This window comes from Rhinolophus sinicus, linkage group LG01 (genome assembly GCF_036562045.2).
Source record: "Rhinolophus sinicus isolate RSC01 linkage group LG01, ASM3656204v1, whole genome shotgun sequence".
Lineage (NCBI taxonomy): Eukaryota > Metazoa > Chordata > Mammalia > Chiroptera > Rhinolophidae > Rhinolophus > Rhinolophus sinicus.
In genome coordinates, this window is record NC_133751.1 from 99,024,732 (window position 1) to 99,050,256 (window position 25,525).

Consider the following 25,525-nt stretch of genomic DNA (forward strand, 5'->3'; position numbering starts at 1 on the left):
AAAGCAAAAACCACTCATAGACACAGACAAGCGTATAGTGGGGGGGGGAGGGAGAGGGAGAGGGAGAGAGAGAGAGAGAGAGACAGAGAGAGAGGATGGGGATGGCAGAAGAGGGTAAAGGGGGTCAATTATATGGTGACTGAAGATTTGGTTTGGGTGGTGAACACAATGCAATACACAGATGATGTACTACAGAACTGTACACTTGAAACCTATACAATTACCTATATACACTAATTTTATTAAACAACGTCAACCCAATAAACTTAATTTTAAAAAATTAAGGTGTGGTTCACTCTGCAGGGCAAGTGCCTACACCTCGCATCAAAGCCTTGGACTTCTGCGGGAACCCCAAAGATGAGGACGCATTGCGTTATACTGGAGGGTCACTCACTGTCTTCTTGGGGCCTCACGACCCAACCCAGATTTCTGGCATTCTTAGAGGATCTGGAACTCTCCTTTTGGTCAATGCTGCCCATGAAATCTCTCCCGGGCCTACTAAGCAAGCCAGAGGCGCTTAATTCACTTGAAGCCTTCGCCTTTCTGTTCATAAAGGAACAGAGAGTTTACTTTCTCCCCACTCGGGGCGAGGAACAGCGCAGTTGCCCAAACCCACCCTTAACAGCTCAGCACTAGATCCAGTTCCTGTTGCAGACCCAACCGGAGCCCCCTGCCCTGCTCCGGCCCAAAGCTCCGCGTCCTGACCCCGCGTTCCAGACTAAGAGCCCGGTGGCCCGCGCCGTACGCCTCCCCCGCGCGCTGGTGACTCAACCCCGGGAAGAGAAACCTCACGGTTTTTTCCGACCTGTCCAGGGGCGCCCGAGTCTCGTCCGCCCACCACCCAAGCCCCCACCCGCCCGTCTGAAGTAGTCCTTCTGGTTTGAACCCGGGGTACGCGTTGGAGTGGCTCCACGGGGTGTGGCCAGACGACTTCGGCGACGCCTTCCCGGAGGACGGCCCCCTCCCCAATCCGGAAAAGCGGACCCCGCGCCGCCGCGGCGAGCCGGGCATGCTCATTGGCGCGGACCCGGCCCACAGTCCGAGCAGGAAGCGCCCGCGCTAGGCAGCCCCCTGCGCTGCCAGCTGGAGCCGGGCGGGGCCGGCGCCGGGTCGCTGGGTGGCTCTGCCAGTCCCCGCGCGCCTGGGCGGCCGCACACGTGTCCAGGCGTCACGTCCGCGCGCGCCCCCGGGGCTTGCGTCAGCTGCCGCTCCAAAAGCTGGTGTGCCGGGGTTCTGCGCACCGCTCGGTTTCGGGGCCCGCGACGCCGCCGGGAGGAGGAGCCTTGGGGTGCAGAGGGGTGTTCGGATCGCCCAGGGCTGCGGAGATCTGCGCGGTTCAGCCCCCACGCCTGCCCGGCGCCCACCGTCTCCGCTGCCCCGTTCCGGGCTGGGCGCGGTGGCGTTGCCCCAGAGCCCGCCGCCCGCGGGGCGCGCACCGCTTTGACCCCGGCGGCCCCGCGGCAGGCAGGCGCCCGCAGTTCCATGGTTGGTTCGGAGCGCGATGAGCCGCCCGTCCTCCACCGGCCCCAGCGCTAACAAACCCTGCAGCAAGCAGCCGCCGCCGCAGCCCCAGCACGCTCCGTCCCCGGCTGCGCCCCCAGCCGCCGCCACCATCTCGGCTGCGGGCCCCAGCTCGTCCGCGGTGCCCGCCGCGGCGGCGGTGATCTCGGGCCCCGGCGGCGGCGGCGGGGCTGGCCCGGTGTCCCCGCAGCACCACGAGCTGACCTCGCTCTTCGAGTGTCCGGTCTGCTTTGACTATGTCCTGCCCCCCATCCTGCAGTGCCAGGCCGGGCACCTGGTGTGTAACCAATGCCGCCAGAAGTTGAGCTGCTGCCCAACGTGCAGGGGCGCCCTGACGCCCAGCATCAGGAACCTTGCTATGGAGAAGGTGGCCTCTGCAGTCCTGTTTCCCTGCAAGGTAAGCCTAGGTGCCACCTGCGCACCTCTGCCTGGCGACCTCCCAGAACTCCGGCCCACTCGCTCGCGCTGAGAGGCAGGTGGCATCTGTTATTTTAAAAAATAATAATAATGTGTGCACTTTGTCCACACTGCCCTATGCCTCACCTGCCCACTTTGGGAGTAGCTCTGGGCTAACAGTTGCCCCAGCACTGACCCCAGACTAACTGGCACGGGATCGCTGTTGGAACACATCAGAGCTCTCCCCATCCAGTGCCTTCGTGCTCTGCAGACGTGTACTCGGTTGTGCTGGGCAGCGCTGGGCCGCACAAGTAAAACTTGGACTGGGAAGTTGATTATCTGTGGGGGCTTGAGGAGGGAGTAAATGGGCGAGCTAAACGCACCCTTTACCGGCACTTGGCTTGGGAGGATTGGTACCGGATTCCTCCTGCATCCCTCACCTGCCGTCTGCGCGCCCCTGATACGTGGAAGCCCTCCGGAGTGCAGTCAAAAAAAGGGGTGCCCACAGCTTGTTTTCTTTGCTCCAGCAATAAGAAAACCCTGCAAGCCACGCCTTTCCCTCTCCTAACCTTCCAAGGTTTAGGGAGTTGTGGGTTTTTCTTTACTAAGTGGGGTGAAAACAAAAGTTGATCAGGAATTTAACAGGAAGGGCACGCAGGAGCTGTTGTTACAGTTCTTTAAAGCCCATCACGTACTTTTTTAAATTTAGTTTAAAAAGTTATCAGTGCTTCTGCAAAAAAAAAAGAAAAGAAAAAAGAAAACTAAGACAAGAAAAGTCAAGAGAAAGACTAAGATATCTCTCCTCCTTTCCCACCATCCTTAGGTTTAGTGTATATGTTTATAGATTTTTTTTCTAACCACATATAAATATACTCTCGCAGCTGAATATAAAATCGTAGATGTCAGTGTGTGTCAGGAAGGTTTATATATATATATATATATATACGCACACATAGGCATAAGTTTTTCTCCAAAAATGGCTTCTGCAACTTGTTTTAAATTCATTATCATCACACATATGTTTCAATTGCTGAAACCTAGTTCTCCCTTGCTGTATTTTAAATGGCTACATAGTATGGCATAGTGTGGTCATATTATAACCTCTGTTTACCTACACCTGTCACTTAAAAATCTTATGGAGCAGTTTCAGAGACATACAGGTCTATATTAATCATTATAAGCTACAGTTATACCATAAGGTTCATTTTCTAAACTTAGAAATGAAAATAATGTCATTAATAGTTTTGAGGGTTTTGTGTGTGTTTTTTGTGTGTGTGTTTTTTGTAAAAGTAACTGCTCTGCCTCTTGAGCCATTTAGGCTGTCTTGCATTTCTCCTTGGTGCTGCTTATTTTTATAGGGCAAGAGCTTATTTTTAAATTAAAAATAATCCACTAGAGAATTGAAGCTTGGGAGTCAAGTCAGTAAAATGAGTGATTTAATTTGGTCTGTGCCCTGCCACAGATGAAGTTTAAAATAGCGTATTCAAATAAGAGTTTGAATTTGTGTTTAAACTACGGGTTTTCTGTCAACCTTAACACATTACTCTGCTTTCAACCACTCCTCATGTAATGCTTACGAATTCACCCAGTCCAACAGTTGTTTCTCAGAACATTTAGACAAAATACTTCTATAATTTTCTTAGGATCATGAAGAAGATGGTAGCCTAGTGATCAAGAGAAGATTTGATGATAGTGGCATGAGTGGATATTTAATCTTTGAGATATATTGGGGGGCATGGGGTTGCAGGGGCGATGCCCCACAGGATTTGTAGGGAGACATCTTCTCAGACCTTCACTTTTCCCCAAACCTTCAGTGACCAGTAGGAATGGCTTTAGGTGACTTACAGTTCACAAATGAGTGTCTGATATCAGTCAGTCTTCCATAATTTATTTCCAAGCAGCAATCTTATCAGAGCGTTGTTTTACTCCCAAGAGAAAGGGAAGGAAACAGTTATATTAATAGCGTGCTATATGAAGTATGACGTTTCACTTTCAGTATCTAGGATTCTGGTTTCTATTGAAGTATATGTCCTTTCTAACCTGTAACGTGCTAATGAAGAGCAGTTCTCTTAGGAATGGGGTGCTCAGCCTTTCTCTACATATCAGTGATTTTGCAAGTCCCTATTCTGTAAGAATGCAGTTGGGCAAAGCCATCACCGTGCAAACTGAGATTTACCAGGATCAACCATTCTGCAGACCAGGAACCCAGCTTAGAGAGTGATCTTGGGGTCACTTTGGTGCGTTTGCATGTGTGTGAGATTTATAAAGCTGGAGTATCATGCCTCAACTTCAGTTAACCAATAATCCAAACTACGGACAGGCCAGTTAGTTTGGATAAACCAAACTTGGATGTATATTGAGGCCCAGCAAGTTGGGGAGGATGAGAGCAGTAGGGACTGGTAAGGTCTATGTCAAACTTCAATAAAATAGTCTGTGTATCTAGCCCTTTGGCTTGCACTTGCTCCTGGAAATCATAGGGACTGGACTGCCTTGTCACTGTCCCTACCTGTTCTTCGAATCTCTGTCCTGGGCTAGCTCATGTGAGAAAACCAGTGTTGGGTAAAGTACCAGAGCCTAGGTATCAAGAGTTACCTGGAGCTGCCACTGTTTGCCTGAGAGACCACTTCTGGGGGCCTTGATTTCCTCACCTGTACGAGTGGATTGGACTGCTCGACTTCTAAGGATCTGTAGCTTCTAGCATTCCATTAAATGAAGAGAGGCTGTGTGGACGGTTTATTGGGTGCTTTCTGTGTGCCAGCTACTTTGTGTGGGTCAGCTCTTATTAATTTGCCTTTCTTTTTTTCAGATGAGGAAACTCATGCCTATAGAGAGGTTAAGTGTCTGTTAAGTGACTTGTCAAGATCACACAGCTAATAGGTGGGCCCGTCCGTGAACCTGCGTCGCAAAGACACACATCCTTTGTACTGCTCACTACGTAGGGATTTTGAATCTGAGCTTATACTCTTAAGACTCCAAATCATAACTCAAGGTTTACACACCAGCAACAAAACCATCTAGTTGGATGAGTTCACCAAACGGGCCTCTAATGGGAACATCCCAACGAGACAACATACATGCTCACTATAAAGTTCATTAGCAAGAACTTCGTAGGGCATGTGGGGTCAGGATATCTGGAAGAAAAATAACCTAAAACCGAATACTTTAGGGGATTTCATTGTAGCTATCAACTGTTCATGCTTCACTTGGCCCAAAAATGGATGTGTTGCCAAATAGCTTCCTTACATAGGTGTGGGACCCCTTAATTAAAGGCTAAAATGCTGCCAGCACCTTTGGTAGAGGCACCACATGCATTATTAGCTCAGGTCTCCTTTTTAAAAAAGTATCTCTATCAGAGAATGGCTGTCTTCCACTTGTGGTATTTTTAGCCCATTCTATGGCTTGTTTCACGCCTGAGAAGTTTTGACATCCTGTTCCCCATATCTCAAACCCACTACCTCAGTGGAGCGTGGGTGTCGGAGGAGAAGTGAAGGTTGACACATTTATGCCCCCGCTCAACATTTTAATATCAGCCGAGTATTTCTCTCCACAACTCTGGGAAATGTTAAAGTACGCCTGCCCACTTACACGATGATACATTTTCTTGCCATTTTTTCCTTTGTCACCTCTAAGAGTTTCTAGTACCTCAAACAAGTTTTCCCTGCTGCTGGATTGTGACAGTGTTGTGGTTTGTTTTCCTTAAAAAAAAAAAAAAAAAAAAAAAGTCAAGTTAGATAACCCAGTTGAAAGTTAAAAGCTCCCAGTGTGTGGACTTATCTAGTCCAATATCAACAAATCCTAAATGCCAGCAGGGACAGGTCATGGAAGGGAGAGAGGCTGAGGCCTCAGGGTTCCGGAGACCTCAAGGAGGTGGTTGGTAGCTGGGGAACACATGCCACCTCCCAAGAGGGCAACTTTTACTCAGCCCCAGATGGATGACTCGGAGGGGTGTGAATGTGTGTGCAGCCGTGTCAGGTCTTTGGATTTTTTTCTTTTTTTTCCCCAAGAAAAGCCAGAAATCGGGATCTTTTCAGTGTTAAAAATCTCAATTTTTTTTTTTTTTTTAACATTGCCCAAATTCAGATATAAAGCCAGCTCTTGCAGGAAAAGCAGCCATGTATGCAGACCACATTCCCACTGCCAGTGTGCAACCTCTGACCCGGTTCTCTTTTAAAAAGCGTTCAGAGCCTGGAAGTTCTCAGTGAACTCTTACCTGCATGAACTCCGGAATGCCGACGGGGCCTCACTGTATGTGATTTGGTAGCTTATTTCCTTTTCAGCTTTATTTTGCCAAGAGAATATTCTGTTTTTGCCATTGGGAAACCTGAATTATTGTCCTGGTGACTATATGTTTGACTTTGTACCAGCCAGTTTACTTCTTTGTACCTGAGGATCTTCATCTGTAAGAGAAGGGATTGGGCTGAATGATTATCCCAAGGACCTTTCTTGCCCTGAAATTTCGGAAACTAGTAAACTACAAGGGACGAGAGTACTAGCCGGGAGACAGAACCGGATTTTCAGCCTGGCTTCATATGACCTTGGTCCAGTCATGTATTTCCCTAAGCCTGTTTGTTCATCCATTAAAAACAATGGCAATAACACCTAGCTGGTGGGTGCTCTGAGATCAGATTAGAAGTGTGGCAGAGGGCTTTTGCGTCACCTTATGAAAGAGAAGATGACTGGTGTTAGGGTGGTTGCTAAGTGATGAGTGATTGATCACCTAGAAATCTGAAGGGATGAGTTGATTTGCCAAAACCATGTCAGAATTGTTCCCCTAGGACTAAGGGATTTCTTTGGAAATTGTCCCTGTGGTCCTCCTCACTGCTAGGTGAAGGTGAGCAGGTTGGCTCAAGAGCACATGCGCTGGGCAAGCACTGGAATCCACATACATTTACAGCAAGGCTCAAGGCTTAGGAGAAGAAAATTGAAGATACAGCTTCTAAGTGTAAAGAGCAGAAGCATTAGAATGCTGTGTAAGAGTACTGAAGTTTAATGTGGATTCCACACATAGTTGGCCAAAGACTTCCCACATTGTTACTTAAAGTTGTTACTTTGGTACAACTAGAATGGAAGGGAACAATATGGTGCCGCAGGGCCGGCCTGTCAAGTCCCTCGCCTGAGACTGAATTAAATTCTCCTGTCTGATTGAAGCCCCAGATAAAGTGCTACACACACACACACACGACTGCACTAAGACCTCAGTGTGAAATGTCTTTAAGAGCCAGATGTGTACATTGGACAAAACTTACAAACAATGGTACTTCTCATTTCACTCCTTGACAGGGGCATACAGTAGGTACACATTTACTGGCAAGCCCTGCAAGACGTGGGGCATTAGAATGTGACTGCATTCTGGACATCCTGAAAAGGGAAATAAGAAAGCTACACACTTTTCCTGATCAAATGGGTCTCTGTATGAAACCTTAGAGGGAACTTTCTAAGGCTTATTGAGAGATAATGGAAATTCTGCTGCAGAATTTCATCAACTTTGCCCCAGACGCCCATCCTTCTTCATTAGTTTCTTAAAAATTGGGAAACTGTTATTCTTGTTTCCAGTGGGGAAAGATTTTACGTATGTAATGATGTTTAGACTCCATAGTGTCTGTGAGGTAAGTTTTCAGCCGCACACCCTATGGAGGTCAATAGAAGATAAACCTGTGTTAAATGTATGGGCCTGGGTCCTATTTTAAAACTCTGAATCAATAAAGGCAGTGTCTTTGGGTCACTTCTCCCCCCCAGGCTACCGCTTACTCTGGCAGTTGTGAGGACAGGCCCTACTTGGGCCTCCTGGTCCAGAGCCCACTGTGACTGGTCGGTGACCCCTCCAAGCCTCAGTGGCTTACTGGTAAAATGGGGTGATGATTGGGTTGTTGTGAGGATCAAACTTGGTAATAATCTGTGCAAAGTGCCTCGCACAGCCCCAGCACAGAGTAAACACTCAATAAATGTGCACAGTTAGAAGCCAACAGAAAGCAAATGGCCAATGTGCGGTCAGGGCCAAGCAGAACCTTTAAAAAGAAAAAAGGAGTCTTTGTCATTTTCTCTCATAGATTCTCCCACCGCACTTCTCTTCCCTATTCCTAATCTTGGAGGGTTTTCACAGAGCTGGGTAAGTGGACCTTGGCATTAGTTTTTCAGTGATGAGAATTGAATTTTTTTCATTTCTTTAATGTTTTTAGAAGGTTAATGTGTATTTTATTTTACACATACAATGTTTTAAAAAGTTATCAATATTTTTCAGTGTAGAACACAGAAAGTAGTATAAAATTATAATCCCCTATTATCTCCCTGCCTAGAAATAAGCAACACACCATTTTTGCATATGCCCTTGCAAACTTACCTCTACATCAGTGGTATTTTTCATTTTGAAAAAAAGAAAAAGCAGGTAAGGAGGAGAATCCACAGACTATTGCATAACCTATTTTTACACGGAACACATCGTGACCGCTTCTCTACATTGACAAACAGTCCTTAAGGCCGTGTGTTTAGTGGCTGCATAGCACTGAGTTCCATAGCAGTACCAGTCACGTACTCAAGCTCCTGTCTGTGCTCATGTAACTCATTCTGTTTTCTTGCTGTGATTAAAATAAAAAGTACTGCTATTAACTGAATCCTTGTGTATAAGAAAGTAATTATTTCCTAACGATAAATTCTTAGAAGTTAAATGGTAGAGCGAAAGGGTATGTGCAGAAATCAGAGGCTTTTCATAGCAGAGCCAAATTGCTTTCTCACTTGGAATCTTACAATGGATGGAGTGCCCATTTCCCTCCAGTATCACCAACACTGGGGGTTATCCTTTGGTTTTCTTAATGCTGCTGCCTGCGTTTTCTCTCTGGTACAACCTCAGGCCAGAACTGGCTCCTGGTTACCCACTAACTTTTCATTGTACCCACCCTTGCCTCGCAAGCCCCTGCTGCCCCAAGCCCTCCCCTTCCTGCAGCCCATCTGCCTAGCCAGCCATTGCCTTCCTTCCCACCTGTGCTTTACAATACTCTTGAGTCTAACAGTGGAGACAGATGTGCCAACAGAGCGGCAGAGCCCTTCTGAAATGGTAGGAGCAGCAGAGTCTGGAGACCTTCCTGCAGGGGTGGTGTCAGCTACATTTTAAAGGATGAGCAGCAGTCTGCCCACAAAGAAGGGAAGGATGAAAGATCCCATGGGGTTAAGTGGGGAGGCCAGTGGAGTCGCTTGTATAGCACGTCGCTTCCCTTGTCTAAACTTGCTGTGTTCTCATACTATCCTCCTAATAACTTTGTAAAGGAAATGGGACACAGTATCCCCACCAAGAGGTTTGCCCAAAGTCATAGTTTGTAAATTTGGGGGCTAGAAACGCTAGTCTGGGCCTCGTCATGACACATCCAATATACAACTCCAGCCTTTTCGGCTGCCCACCCCACGCTGCTGAGGAAGAGTGATTCCTGTTCCTATTCCAGATGCACGCAGTGGCTTTTGGAGAGATGTCAGAATGGCCCTCTTACCAGGGCTGCCAGGTGAAATACAGGATGCCCAGTTAAATTTGAATTTCAGATTAATTTTCAGTGTAAGAGTAAGCCAAATATTGCCTGGGTGTCTTGTATTTTTATTTGCTGACTGTGACACCCTACCACTTACGTCATCTGCTCAACACGATTGCTCTAGTCAAGAAATAAAGACTGCTAAGGGATGTGGCACTGTCTCAATAGCTGTCAGGACAGTTAACGTGACTATGCAGATGGGGAGCCTGGCATAGAAGAGTGGGCATATTGGAAAAGAGTGGGCAAGGCACCAGAATAGGGCATGAAACCTTTCACTCCAGGCTCTTTACGGCGCTTTCATTTGCTGGGGGACCTTACAAAACTGGTTCTTCAAGACTGTGTGGTTGCCTGCTCACCCTGGCTGTGATCCGATGAGAAACATACTTGGTCAAAAGTCATCTTTTGTTTAAAGTTTCTAAGATTAAAAATAAACCCCTGCCAGCCCAGGACGTCTTTGTAAGGCCATATGTGCTTCTCCAACCCCCCAAAACCAGGATGTGCTCAAATTACTGCGATAATATTGCCAAGGCCTTCCATCAAGATGCCTTTAGGAAGAAAGCTGTCTGCAATGCGGAGCTTGTCAACTTTCTCTTAGACCAAAGGAGGCATTTTTAAGCCCAAGATTTTGATTAGAATCGCTTTCTCCCGAAGAAAGTTTGTCGAGTTAAATGTCAGTATTTTCTTAGTCTCGTCACTGTTGGGACAGTTCTGGTACTGAGTGACACCATGTCTTCTCCTTTTACTATCTGTGAAACTGTCACTGCACTATTGGTTGATAATTATCTCTTCGCACCACCTCATAGCAAAGGTGAGGAATTTACCATTCGAGTTAAGTGAAAATTTGCTAAAGCTTTTACAGGAAGGATGCTACACAGATGCAGGTTGAGTGTTACAATTCACAAGAAGAGATTTCACTTTCTCCTGTTACCCAAGTCTGAACTCCCCCACTGTTAATAACAGTCAAGAGATGAGTTGTGGACAGTTCTGTAGACCCAGTCAGAGGTGGTGTGGTAGGCGCAATTCAAGGTCACACAGGACACGAGTTACTTGCATTCTAATCATAGCTACTCTACCAATGGTTGTAAACACGTTTTGAGCAAGAGGGACATACCGCTGTCAAAATGACGACACCACCTTTGTTCCTCAATCTATGTAAGATTTCAGAAAACTTATAAATCAACACCCCCACCCCAAGTCGTTTATGTAAATAAAGTTTGTGAAACACCTTTATCAAAAATTACAAAACAAACCCCTAAGTGACTGAAGTCTAAAACATTTTTCCTTACATGATTTCAAGGCCTATTGAATTTTTTTTTAAATTCTAAGTTCCACAGTAAGACTTTTAATTAAAATAAAATTAGCAAGGTGGAGACCAATCATCCTCTGCAGATAAACCTGATATTCATTTACCAAGAGATATTCGGTGGGCAGGAAGCAGGAAATAAATCAGTAAATCAATGCACAAAATTAATAGACCTATGAATTAACTGGAAAACAACCTGTGATCACTCAGTGATATTTTGGGGGCAGACAGACATTTTTAGTCATAGAGGAGCTAGCTTGAATTGCAAGATGTCCTTTAAAAAAGTGGTAAAATTTGACTGCTGGTTAGATTGTAAATTTTATCATGATTTGATGCTATACTAGGTTTAACCACAGCTCTCATTTGAACAAGTCCAAAGAGTGTCGAGAAGGTAGAGACTTCAACCAATAGTCCCCTAGTTATCAGTTTATTATACATAAGTTATGCTGCCAGGAATTCATCCTTCCAGTTGAATTCGGATAGCTCTGATTCCATTTCTCGGTTCTCCTCCCCAGTGTGAAAAGGCGTTTACCTGAGTAAGAAAAAGGGGGCGTAGGTAAGTTTCATTTCTGGAGCTCCTTTTTCAGATGTTTGGGTATCGAAAACCTTGGACCACTGGGGGTAGTGGCTGGAAACTACATTCCAGGGCCACAGACTTATCTGGTGCCCACAGACCTTTAGAAGGATCAAAGGAGCAAGGAGAAGGCTTTGTCTTCTATAGGGACCAAAGAAGTATTGATTATTATAACAATTTATGTCTTCATTTTGAAATTTTATTGGTCCACTGAAATGAGTCCCAAAGAGCCTCTAGTAAAATAAAAACTAACTTAGTTGCATTTACACATAAATATGTAGTTAAACCTATTTTTTCTTTCAAAAAAAATTATGATAAAACTTAGTTCATTCAATCAACTCTTCAAAAGAATCTCTATCCCACAAAGGATAAATATGCTAACTCAGTCCCTGTAGTTTAGAGTATGTTTTTATTCCTACGTGATTTCAAACTTATACATCAGTTACAATAATAGTACAAAATATTCCTATGTACCACTTTTCCAGATTCACTAATTGTTTTCTTTTTGCTTCATTTCCCTTTTCATTTGGGCTCACTCCGTTCAAACATACAGTTTTTAACCATTTAATTTTCGACATCCTTCTCCTTTGCCCCTAAATACCTTACTGTATTTCTCCTAAAAATAAGGATATTTTGTTACATAAGTAAGATACAGTCACCCACATCAAGAAATAACATGTTGCAGATACTATTATCTAACCCACAGTCCGTAGTTCAGTTGTTGCTCCAGTCATGGACTTTGCAGCAGTTTCGGTTTCCCGGTCCAGGTCACTCATTGCATTTAGCCATCAGTGAGCATTTCGTGATCATTACAGCTTATTTAAGATTGAAGAAAAGCACTGTTTGCTTTTGCTTACTCCAAGACAAGGTCATTTCTTCTATTTAATTCAAAAATTTATGAGCATCAACAACAAGATATCGATTGTGCTTTGTTTTTCTTGAGATATTCTCATTTGAGGCACTGGCAGATATTTTGCTAATAAACTTCACTGTTGCCTAGGAGGTAAGCAGGCAGACCAGGGTGGTTACCTCCCAGTCCCTGAGAGGGACACGCTTCTGCCAAGCTCATAGCGCCTTCACTGTAGCAGCAATCAACTGTTGATTGCTGGAGGTGAAGTTCTTGAATTGCGTAGACTCACATTTAATTGAATAGGTTAAATGACGTGTTCTGAATCAGTCATAGGACCCATGACCTTCACGAGCACCCTGGCTAAGAAGGGATATACTGTTTATATATGCATTCCCTAGACAAATATTATGTTACTGTGTTTATTAGGTAAATAACAGGTGTCTAGTGTTTAACTCTGTTTCTGATGTATCTCGTCACATTTGTATGTGAAGGGGTTTCTATGCCAAAAGGGGAAAACCCTGCCTAAATTCCAGCTTAAAGACAACATTCAAAACCCAGGAAAAGAATTAGCACTATTTACTTCTTTCTGCAAAGATTAAAAAATGAGGCACCAAGTCACACATTGCCTTCCGTAGCAGAACCTGCCATGGCAGAATACATTTGCACAAGACTTTTGAGCCATCACAATGCAAAGCGTTTCTAAAGAGAACTCAGAAGTGTTATTTCAACATTTCTTTGTTTTGCGTTCTGCTCGGCCATCTTCCCTCTCCCCACATTCTTCTTTAGCGCCAGGCTTCTGTGTGTGGTCTTGTCTCCCCTGCCACCTCCCCGCAAGAGGTTTACTTAAAGCAAATTCCCACCTCACCCTGCCCCTAGGGGAAATGAACAGATTATTTCCCTGTGGAGAAATCTCGTTTGTAGCTGGGGACACTTCCCAGGACCCAGGGGCAGCCCTTTGCCAACTGGCCCAGGCGCTTCTCAGGAGCAGGGGCGAGCATCTAAGACCCAGGCGTCTGAAGGAAAGCAGACATCCTTGCACCCTTAAGTTTGGTCGGGCAAGCCCTAGCCAGAGTGCAAAAAGGGAAACCGCAGGACTTTCTTGGGAGATGCCAGGGAAGGTTGGGAGGGCCTAAGTACTAATTACTTATTTGTGAAGTGTGCTGCCCATTCCTTTGGGAGGCACTTTCATGGATGTTTTTCTCCTTTTCGAACCAAGGAAGAAGCTAATTTTAGAAGCTGCTTCCAAGCAGTGTACCTGTGGACTCTGGTCTATGTGTGTTGGGTGGGGAGCTCGGCATCAAGGCAAATGTAAATTATTTTTTTCTCAAAACACTGATTCTTTAACTCCTAAGCTGCCGTGCTATGAGAGAGCACTAGAGAGGGAGCTCGGGGATGCGAGGCTGTGCTCCATGTGTGACCACACAGCCCTGATGAGTCAGTCAGTCTGTAACACGGGAGAACCTCTCCCTAGCATACTTCCATGCTTGGCAAGCCATCCAGATCTACATGTGTGGGGGGCTGGCACCCCTGGGCTTTTCTGGGCAGTACCTGTGGAGTGGGGCAGTGACCAGCCTGACCACTTACCCTGTGGACCCCTCCCCCCAGCTGTGACTGGCTGCCCAGCCAGGTTCTGTCATTCACTGAAATCAGTGGCTCTCAACAAGGCCCCCCAGGAGACATTTGGCCATGCCCGGTGACATTTCTGGTTGTCATAACTGAGGGGTGTGGTGGCAGTTGCTACTGGCATCTAGTGGGTGGAGGCCAGGGGTGCTGCTAAACATCCTATAATGCACAGGACAGTCCCCACCACAAGGAATTATGGATCTCAAATGTCAATAGTGCCACTGTACAAAACCCTGAAAATAAACTGAATAGACAGTAAAATCCCTGATAGAATCTGCCTTCTCATTTAGGTTCTATCCTCACTGTTTGTTCCACTCACCCTGTGCTGGCACCAGATGGAACCACTCCCTCCGCAGTCCACTTCCTCCATAGTGGAGCCCTCCTGCTCACCCCGTCCCCACTGTTAGAATCGCCCCCCTGGTCTTCCTTTGCACCATTATCTGCATTTCTGATGTGTTTGAGTTGTGTATCATTGCAGGGTAGGGCACTCAATAGGAAGCCTCCCAAGGGTGGGACCTGCAGCCATTCCCTCAGACAGAGGTTCACAGCCCCGAGAAATCCTTGGTGCTTGTCAGGAAAACACAAGCCAGGGGCCAGTGCAATTTGGGTTTGCTGCTCAGACTCACCTAAACAGTTTTCCATAAAGTCTCTGGGAATTCACAGACCCCCCCCCAAATCCTCCCTCCGATCCCTGGGTGAGAACCCCTAATGCAGATAACAGGAACACCCATGGTGCCCTGGAATGGCATTGCAGAACAAAGCTGAGACTGTTGCAAATGTGTCTGTGTGCATGTGAGTGCACGCATGTGTAAAGTTTAGATCTTTTCTTTTTAGAGATCATCTCTAATCCAGTCGTCCTAAAAGTGGCACCCGTGGTCATGAAGACACGCCCTCACCCATGACGGAAAAGAGAAGGAATAGATTGGCAGTAAAGTTCAGCTTGTTTAGAAAAAGCAGAGTAAGCACCTAACACTTTAAAAATATTTAAGTTAATGGAGGCTGTAGCAAGATATTTTTCCTAAGATCATTGTCCGCACAAATGCTAAGTAATGTCTTTTCTATTTGCGTAATTTAGGGAGGTTCCCTGTTCTCTATATTTGGGTTGAAGGAAGAGTGTGACTTGTAAAGCAAACCAAATAATTCAGAATATAAATATTTCTACGTGAGTTACACAAGAAGTTCTAAAATCATTTCTAGATGATAAATATTTGTTGTACATTTGAGATGGTGAATGCGCAGTGGTTTGGGGCTTTGGGTTGTGGAAGATACACAGGTTGTACTTTCTGATACACTGTTTGCCAAAGTTCATCTCATTCCTGGAGCTATTCCTGGGCAGCTGTGGTAAACAGCTCATTCTGAAACGTCTTCAGATCCAAATATTGAGGGCTTGTTTCAGCCAGAGAATCTGCCAGGCTCTGGGTTAATTCTTGCTATTTTTATTATGTGTATGTGTGTTTTAAACTCTGGGCAGAAATGCCTCACCCATCACTAACAGAACATAAGAAGGCTCTCTATTCCTAGCTGCACCCTCGATTCAAAACACAGTTCATAGGAATTTGTTTATTAGGGCCTTATACTTGTTAGCAACACAAAGTATTAATATATGTGGATGAACTTGTTTCTCCTTCTGATTAATTTTACACTCATGCTTTTAGAATTAGTCCACGGGTTAAAAAAAAAAGAATAAGCAATTCCTCTGGCAAAGTAACCGTAAAATATTTCTGCCAATTTCTGTTGAAGATTATTATAATCCACTTTAGGTATGGGGAAGGAACGAGCTGCATTTCTTTCTTTAAGCCACTCTCTTCTTCCTTAATGACAGCGTGGGGACTGTCTTCTTTGCTTCTGTACCCTCAGTGACTACAGCTGTGCATCTAGTATGGAGAAGATGCTCAGTGCCGGCTTGTTGCTAATGATAAATTCAGCTGTCAAAAGTAGAATTTTACCCACTTAAAAGTTTATAAGGGGGTTATTCCCTAAGGCAGGGTAGGGAAAAGCAAAAATAGCTGTGGTATTTTGTTTTGTTTTGTTTTAGCAATTGGACACAGCACCTCAGAAAAATGGCTGGGCCCTGCCCTCATTTGGTGTCTTCATGTGTCCAAAGGGGATGGGGGAGTCTCAGTGGGGTAAGCCAGACAGTTTACCTGCTACTGTGTGCTCAAGGGGGATGCGGCTGACTTCTGGCTTCACCTGAAAGGTGATTCAGGTATTCTTATCCTTTCCGACAGCATAGTACTCTGGGCAAGTGTCTACTTGTGTGCTGTCTCTCCATCTGTTAGCGAGGAATTTTTGTGAAGGTTGGGAGCACACATCTAATTCCTTGTGGTGTGGTCTTTTCTCATGATAGGTATGATTTATCCATCAGGAGTGTCACCCTGAGTGCAAGGGAGAAAAATGGTTTTGTTCCGACGCTATTAAGGCAGCGATTTAGGGGCAGACTGAGCACATCAGGAAACTCATCTAGGACGAGCACCCACTCCAGGGCCCACTTTCGTTCCCTTTCCTCCTGGGCCCGTCATGAGGGCCTGACGTACCTACTGGTCACGACGCGATATGCAGTTGGACTTGAGGAAGTGGTCTGGGGAGAGTCCAGCGGGCTTTGAGAGGACGGTGAGGTCCTTCTCATTTTCACCCCCACTGGTTGGAACCAAACTGACCAGCAGTTTCCCAAGTTAGTAAAGTACCTCTTAGATGTGATTTCCTTTTAGCCAAGAAGTATGTTCAGAGCTACTGGGGGGTGGGGGGGATTTGAAAGGTGGAGAAGGTGAGGTAACATTGCTGTCATGTGAGGGGTCCCCAGCCCCCCTCAGCCCTGGGCTGGTTACCCCAGAAGGCAAGAACAGAGAGCCAAAAGGCAGTCTCCCCCATAGCCCGCCTGCCAATCACCAATTTGAGCCAGGAAGACGTGGAGGGGACAAAAAAGAGGAATTATACTATTTCCAAAACTGTCTTTAGGTGAAAACTAGTCTGGAGAAAACCCATTGCTTGTCCAACCCTACCCCTACTCAATTTTAAATTCTTTAAATTCACTGAAAATGAGGAGGAAGGCCAGGTTTCACCAGGCTGGCTCACCAGTTTTGTTTGAGATGTTTATAATAAGAGCACTTTTGTTCTCAAGTTTTTAATGTTGGGATGGGGAGTGTGGAATGGAGCACGTTCCTGGTGCAGGATACGCTCCTGATTTTACATGTGGCAATACTGACAGTGAACAGGAACCACGACTTTTAGTCTCAGTGTTTAATTCATCTCAAGCAAAACTGGTTGACCTAAGAATACAGTTTCAGTCCTGGAAGCCTGAGTGGGTCACCCCTTGTAGAGGCTTACAGTAGTAGAAGTTTTGAGGAGGCCCCATGGCTCATGTGGTTCTTTCATCCTTGCAGTATGCCACCACGGGCTGTTCCCTGACCCTGCACCACACGGAAAAGCCAGAACACGAAGACATCTGTGAATACCGTCCCTACTCCTGCCCTTGTCCCGGTGCCTCCTGCAAGTGGCAGGGGTCCCTGGAAGCCGTCATGTCCCATCTCATGCACGCCCACAAAAGCATCACCACCCTTCAGGGAGAAGACATTGTCTTTCTAGCTACGGACATTAACCTGCCGGGGGCCGTCGATTGGGTGATGATGCAGTCTTGTTTCGGCCACCACTTCATGCTGGTACTGGAGAAGCAAGAGAAGTACGAAGGCCACCAGCAGTTCTTCGCCATTGTTCTGCTCATCGGCACCCGCAAGCAGGCCGAGAACTTTGCCTACAGACTGGAGCTGAATGGGAACCGGCGGAGACTGACGTGGGAGGCCACACCCCGGTCCATCCATGACGGGGTCGCCGCTGCCATCATGAACAGTGACTGCCTCGTGTTTGACACAGCCATAGCACATCTTTTTGCGGACAACGGTAACCTTGGAATCAATGTGACTATTTCAACATGTTGTCCGTGATGCGCTGCCATGATCTGGGCATAGTGCTTTATGGTTAATAAAGGTTTTTATAGATGTTTTATTCACTATATCTTCACAAGTCAAAGTCCCCCAGTTACCTGTGTTCTGTTGGAACAGCAGTTTCCCATCTGGCATCGGCCCAACAGAGTTCATTAAACTGGAATGAATGGGCTTGGCCTGTGGCTCATGCAGAGGCTGTTTTGTTAGCGACCATCTACATGATTATTAAATTGTACTTCCTGAACAGCACTTGACAGGTTGCTCAGGGCTCCTGTAGACCAGTATGTTAGGAATTGGAGGCTCCTCCCTGTCGGCTCCCCCCCGCCCCCCAATATTGGTCCCTCCAAATTGACAAAAGCACAGTAACTGTCAGCAGATTAACTTTACTTTCAATTTGTTTAGGAGCTAAGAATCATTTTAATGCGTTTCAAACGGTGTTTCTCAACTTGGAAGGCTAGCCAGCATGCATCAGTCACTTGGAATATCCATCTTAGACATGCAGATTTGGATTGGATACACATGCAGATTTGGATTGGATACACATGCAGATTTTGAGGGCCTGTGAATTTAACAAGCTCATCAGGTGATTCTTTTCAACAGTAAAGTTTGAGAATTACTGGGTTAAATTGTGGGAAAAGGTCCAGAGTTTAAAGGTGCTTTAAGATTGCCCTCTACTGATACTCTTTGTCTTTCTATTTCATCTCCCAACAGCCCTCCACCCAAAAATTAAAACCACAACTACAGACCCCCAGGAACACACTCCTACGATTTGGTCACTCGCGTGTTTGGGGTGGACTGCCTGGGAGAGGGAGTCAGTTGCCATTGATCATTCTCACATCATTAGTTTCTGCTCATCACTAGTACCAATGACCTGTTTACACATGGCTTCCTCGGACGCCATCCTTGACTGTAGATGATGGGAAAGACTAGATCAGTAGAGTTGGAAAAGCTTTATAATCAGTGTCATATGCTTGCTATTTAAAGGTATGTGTTGTTTGGTGTTTTTGTTTTGTTTTGTTTTTCCACATTCACTTTAGTTTTTTAATAAATATTTTCCAAGAATGAATGTTGTGCTTCATTTTCTGAGTTGAATAATGGGTATTTGTTGGGTACCTACTATGAGCAGCTGCATCGAACCTTCACCACTACCTTGGGCTTGGGGTTCTCACCATTTTCACAGGAGAAAACGGTCATTTGCCCAAGGTCAAAGCACGGGTCAGTGGCAGCATTACTTCCCTGAACCATGGACTGTTATTGATGTTACAGGCTTCTCCTTGGAGTTATTCTTCCTGTCTAACAGTGACAGTGCTAATAGAAGAAGAATATTTCTCTTGCTTTACAGAATCAGAAGGAAGAAGCATGGCTAGAGCTGATGTCCAGGGTACTAAGTTTGAGCCAGGGTGACCCTCAGTCCCAACCCTAAACTCTTAAAAGGATGCAGAATATTAGCCCTGAATGCTCAGGTCCAGTGGCATTAGAGTACCACCAAGTGGGAGTGATGGCTTTAGAGTTGTTTTTTTGGGGGGAAGAAGGAATATTGGGAGACTGTGTTTTTCCAGGACCCATCAGCTCCATGTCAAGTCATTGTTTTCAATCTAGTTCTGGAAGGCGATGCTCACTGGCCCATGTGGGAATCGAACCAGCGACCCTGGTACTATTAGCACTGCACTCTAACCACTGAGCAAACTGGCCGCCCTGTTTTTGTTTTTAAGGTGAGAGGCAGGGTTGAGTTTTTAGCCAGAATAGAGTTCTGGCAGTTAAGAAACTGCTAAAGTAACTTATCTTCCAGGATATTCTTCAAATAAAGGTTTACTGAGAAAAGAAGGTGCATAGAGCATGTTCAGTAAATGAATGAAATAACAGCTCTTGTCACCAAGTCAGTCACATTTCAAGCCAGTATCTAGAAGGATCCATGGAGGTGACACCAGAATCCAGGAGCAGGTGCTCTTTGACCCTCCTCTTGGTTTCTCTGACTCTAGGATTTAAAGGATTAAGAGGGTGGAGTCCTCACAGAACTGCTCTATGCAAATTATGAGAAACCAGAGGAGAGGTCACTGAGGCATCAATCATCTTGGAACTCTACCAAGTAGAACCTGAAACTCTACCAACAGATTCAAACTAATGGCTGAATGTCTTTGCTTTGGTAGCAGATTCGTGCAGCTCCCTCACAAAACCATCCCAAGGAAATTGTCCTTGTATCTAACTTGGTTCTCGGCACTTGCCAAGTAGCCAGCAATGTCACCTTAGGTTGATCAGTTGACTTCTCTTGTCCTAGTTTCCTAACCTACAACCTTCTAAATGTTTTTACTGTAGTACCAATATCTGTGAGACAATGGAGCTATTTATTTTGAAAGTTGAGATATGCAAATCCTTCCAGCCAGGTTTTGTATGAGGTCGTTCTGGAGTAATTGTGACCGAGCATGTGTCAGCAGGTGAGTCAAGCTCCAGTTGCCTGTCAGAGTCCCACAGTTTAGATCTAAGGACGGTGGCTGGGCATAGAGACCAGTTTTGCTTTATAGCTCTGGCTTGAGAGGCCTGCTGCCTTGACCCTTCCTGACTCATGCAGCCTGTGCTCGAAATATGATTATAATTTCACTGACCTGTGCTGGCCTGGAAGAATAGTCAAGAGTTCTTAAAGACAGGAAATCTAGCTCTCTCTATTCAACCTTCTGCCTCTGCTACTAATTTGAAACTTGAAAGTTTGTATTTGTGAATATTTTTAATTTGTCTTGCAGTCCCTAAATGACAGGGCAAGGAAAATTATTAGACCCTGTTGCCAAACCACTATTTTACAGAATGAAGAATGAATGAATGAATGAATGAGACCTACAGAGGGAAAGCCACTGACCCAAAACGACACAACTGGTTAGAATTTTTTTGTGAGATGACATGTCTTCTGTAATGAGTAAAAGGAGGAAAATTATAAAACGATTAAAACTACAAGCCAACATTTTGTGACAATTAAGGCAAATGAAGGAATTTGCTCCCAGTCTTGATTCCACCAACTCCCCTGCCTCCCCCTGGGCCAGGACCACTGTGAACGCTCCTAAGCACTATCCTTTTCCCTCTTGCCCTGCTCCAATCCACTCCACACATGGGCAATCAGAAGCCTCTTTTTAAATGAAAATTGATAGTGTCACAAGCTCTTGATATTTCCTTTCATGGTGCCCTGTTCTTTTCCTTCATAGTACTCTCCACAATTGCAATTGTATATTTTATTAGTTCAATGTCTGCCTCCTCTGGACAAATTCCAGGATAACAGAGTATGAAGTTTTTGTTTGTCCCTGTATCACAGGTACCTGGGCACCCAATATCTGATTGAATAAATTAGTACCACCAGTTAGTCTGATAACAGCATTGCAGCCAATATCGTAAGAGTTAATATTCTCTGTTTTCATACCAAAAATCCGGAGAAGGGAGAAAACAAAGGGTTTCTCTGACCCTGGCATTCTCGAGGCAAGGGCAGAAACACCGGCCTGAAGGCTCTGTGCCCTGAAATTTCTTATGTCATAGTGTCACCTGACATTCAGATCAAAGGCATACTCTGCTCTGTTTGATGATCCTTGCAAAGGGCACAGATCAAGGTGTTTTTGAGCAGCAGGGAACTGTTTCACGAGATGAGATCAGCTCGCAAAGATAACAGCAGTGGTCATTTGTTGGTCACCTAGTGGTACAAAGTGCTTTGTCTGTATTAACCCGTTGAATCCGCCCCATATCCCAACGGTTTATTAGCCTCAATCTGGAGTTGAAGAAATTAAGGCTCAGAGAGATTAAGTAGCTTGCCTAAACTCACACAGCTGGTAAGCAACAGAACTGGGATACAAACCGATTGCAGAGTCCATGCCCCTCACATGTTACATGATGCACTATTATTGGTGTCTGGCTTTTACATATTTTAACCATCAACCGAAATACTGCTTATTCGTAATAGATAAGGATGAATAGGACAGAGGGGTACAGGATGCTTGCTTGCTGGATAAAAGCAGAACTGTGCTCCAGAACTGCTTCCTTTCTAACTGTCACAGCATGTTAGAAAGGAACAGAAACCTACACAGTAATCAGGTCCTCAACTGCTCACAGTGTGGTCCACGGGCCAGCAGCAGCTGCATCACCTGGGAGCTTGTCAGAAATGTAGCATCTCAGGCCACACCCCAGACCCAGTGAGTCATAATCTGCATTTTAACGCAATCCCAGGTGATTTGGACGCAGTTCAAGTTTGAGAAGCACTGTGTAGACCAGGGGTTCTCAATGCACTCACCTCCTTAGAATCCCTTGGGGAGTTCTAAAGCCACCAGGACGTGAGTTCGAATCCCTGGCAGATAGCTGAGCTCCTGTGTTCTTTTCAAAACTTCCCACAAGAGTCCAAAGTGCAGTTAGAGTTGAGAACCACTGATCTAGTCCAGCCCCACTGCCTTTTTTTCTTTAATTTTTCCCTTGTTTTATACTGTAGTTAAAACAACTGAAGTGACCTACCAAGTATAATGAAAAGAATGCAGCCTTTAGAGATTAAACCAATTTGGATCCTGCTTCTGCCACTTATTAGCAGCAAGGCTTTAGGCAGATCACCAGCCTCACTGGGCCTCAGTTTCCACATTTATAAAATGGAGATACTAACCCCCGCCTTAGAGGGTCACTGTGGGAAACGTACGTGAAGCACAGAGGAAAGCACATTTGCACACAGCAGGACCCTGATAAATGGCAGCTTCTGACACCCAAGTCAGATCACTTGGGGGAGCAGATGGCGGTCAGAGGAGAAAAGCCTGGAGCCTCACAATCGCTTCCCCCAGCATATCCTCCAAGTGTAGAGCCAATGTATTCATAGAATTTCTGTTAGGACTATGATGCAAAGATGTGTGAAGAAGTGGTTGAAAGCAAATTCCACAGGGAAGGAAGTCGCAGGGGTCCCCTCTCCAAGTACTACCCCGCCCCCAAGCCCGGTGCCCCTGGACCCCCTCTGCTCCACCGTGCCCCACCTTGCTGCCCTGACTGTAGAACCAGCTGTGCCAATGGTGAAAGATGTATAATCATGGAGTTAGTATTTTAAAAACATACAAACAAAAAAACACTTTTCATACTGCATTTTGCCCTATATTTACTAGAACAGCAAAATTAACACAGGCAGAAAATACCTTTACTGTGAATGAAATTTTATAAGTAAACAAAATGTGACTTTGCGTTTTTCCCTGAGAAAGTCCAGGGCTCAAAGGGTGTGGGAAAGAAAAGAGGAATTCTCACTCTCCTTTTAGCCATTTTTTTAAAAAACATTTTTTGTGGTAAAATATGCTTAGCATAAAATTACCATTTGAACAATTTTTAAGTGTACAGTTCAGTGGTATTAAGAATATTTATAGTTGTGCATATCCTTTTAACAGTTTTATTCTTATACTTCCTTCCTTTTCTTCTTGCATATGCCCACATGTGTATGCATGCAGTATCTTCATAATTTTGTGGTTTGAAATGTTTCACATTTAAATTTAGAAATGATCTCAAAAGGGGTCCCAGGGTGAAATGCATTTTCTCCTCACAGCGAGGAAATTTATTTGGTGAGTGACAGTCACATGTCAGGTGCTTTCACATACTTTATTCATAACCACCCTGTAAAGGAGGGTGGTGGTATTACACCCATTCTTAATAGTTGAGGAAACTGAGGCTTAAGGAGCTAGACAATGCACAGCCACACAGAGAGAAAGGACTACAGCCAGCATTCATATCCATGTCTGCAGGATTCCAAAGGCCATGCTCGTTTTTTCAAAGAAAAAAAAAATTCTTATTCTAGAAGTAATATACAAGTTCTTGTTTTAAAATTTTTACTATAGAAAAAATGTAAAGAAAAAAATAAAAATCACTCACAAACACCTCTCCCAGAAATAGTTACTGATACATTTTGAGGTCTTCTTGTCCAATTCTTTCCCAGTGCCAGTACGTTTACTTTCACAGAGTCCCACTGAAACTGGGACAGGAGAGGGGGATGGCAAAAAGATGTGACAGAGAACTTTCATGTGTTTTTTGGCTATATATGTATGTGTTACTTGAATCTTTTACAACAAAATGTGTTTATATAAGGGGCGGTCAGTTAGCTCAGTTGGTTAGAGCATGGCGCTCTTAACAACAAGGTTGCTGGTTCGATCCCCACATGGGCCACTGTGAGCTGCACCCTCCACAACTAGATTGAAACAACTACCTGACTTGGAGCTGATGGTCCTGGAAAAACACACTTAATTAAAAGCTTTTTTTAAAAATGTGTTCATATATTAGTTGTATTATAAAAGAATAGGAAATAACTGGAAATAAAAGACAGAAAAAGAATGCGTTGATTAAAAAGGAAGAATTGTCAACCCTAATAACACTGAAAAAGGAGAGTCCAAGAGGCAAAGATTGGCTCATAACCAAGTACTGTTTAGGGTAGAGCGTAAGGCTCAAGCTGACAGTTATGTGTCTAATGTGAAAACAGGTACATTTGCTTTTAAACCTTGTCAGCTCCTGGTACCCGAGTCTAATTCTGTGCCTGCCAAACAACTTCCTGAATACAAATTAACTTCCTATATACCCTGTTTCCCCCAAAATAAGACCTAGCCGTACAATCATCTCTAATGCATCTTTTGGAGCAAAAATTAATATAAGACCTTGTATTATATTGTATTACATTACATTATATAATACTTGGTCTTATATTATAGTAAAATAAGACCGGGTCTTATATGAATTTTTGCTCCAAAAGACACATTAGAGCTGATTGTCAGGGTAGGTCTTATTTTTGGGGAAACACGGTAGTTTGCTTATAGAGTGAGAATGTTCTGGGTAGACTATTATAAGTGTTCCAACTATCAGATAGTTGTAGACCTTTCTGCTAATTAAATTAATTGGTTTCAAATATTCCTTCATTCCTGAGAGCTCTATTTGTTAGTCAGCAACACCAAATTATGTCGACCAGGACACTGTCAACTGAACTTTCAAATCCCTACGTCTGGACTCTGGATTATGTAAAAGGTCAATTTAATGTCATCCCATGGAGTATATTCTAGGGTGGGGAGCGACAGGAGTGTATCAGAAACCCTTGGTCTGAAGCATCCAACATGCACCAGAAAATGCCATCATCAACACCACTGTTAAACTTCTGACGTCATGTGTTGGAACAAGGCCAAGCTTGGGCCATTTAACAGCAGTGCCATGTGGTGGTGGGTGGGGCAGATTCTGAGCAGACAGACCCAGCCACAGACACTGGGGGAAACCCCATCCACAAGCAGAAGATGGTATCTGGCTCAGGCAGTAACAGAAGATGCTACCAGTTTCCGCAAGCACTCGGCCTCAGTCAGTGCAGGCAGGAGTGAGGCGTCATAAGGGCTGAGAAGAGCAATCGTCAAAGGGAATCTAAGAGTAAGTGATAGGCAGGGATCCAGGCAGCTGCTGACCTCAGGTGAATCCATCTGCAGGCACCAATACCCAGTACCCGGTCATTAGACTAGGTTCCTTTCATGCATTCATTCCACGAATATTTACCGCACGCATCTTGGGAGGCACTCCTCCATAAGACCCTCACGCTCCTACACAGCTTGCTGGGTATATCACGGATACAAGGCCTGACCATTCTTTACCTGGACCATTTCCCAGGGTTATGTTGTCAGTGAGCAACGTTGAGAGATGAGGTGGTCTCCCTGGGGGACAAAAGGCAGGACTTACTGTAGCCTATACAAGTCACCGATTCCCCAAATTCAGTGCTCCTCACCTGCAATACAAACTCACTGCACATGCAGTTTTCATCTGGCCCAAATCACGTCTCCATCGTGAGAACGAGAGGCAAGGGAAACCTGA

General features: G+C 45.0%; 1 protein-coding gene across 1 annotated transcript; it reads left to right on the forward strand.

Annotated features, from left to right (window-relative positions):
- Positions 1–1,000: 1,000 nt before the first annotated feature.
- On the forward strand, positions 1,001–18,782 carry SIAH2 (siah E3 ubiquitin protein ligase 2). Its single transcript, XM_019748912.2, has 2 exons — positions 1,001–1,918; positions 17,159–18,782. The coding sequence occupies exons 1-2, from the start codon at positions 1,502–1,504 to the stop codon at positions 17,714–17,716; spliced, it is 975 nt and encodes a 324-aa protein (XP_019604471.2). The 5' UTR covers positions 1,001–1,501; the 3' UTR covers positions 17,717–18,782.
- The last annotated feature ends 6,743 nt before the right edge of the window (positions 18,783–25,525 follow it).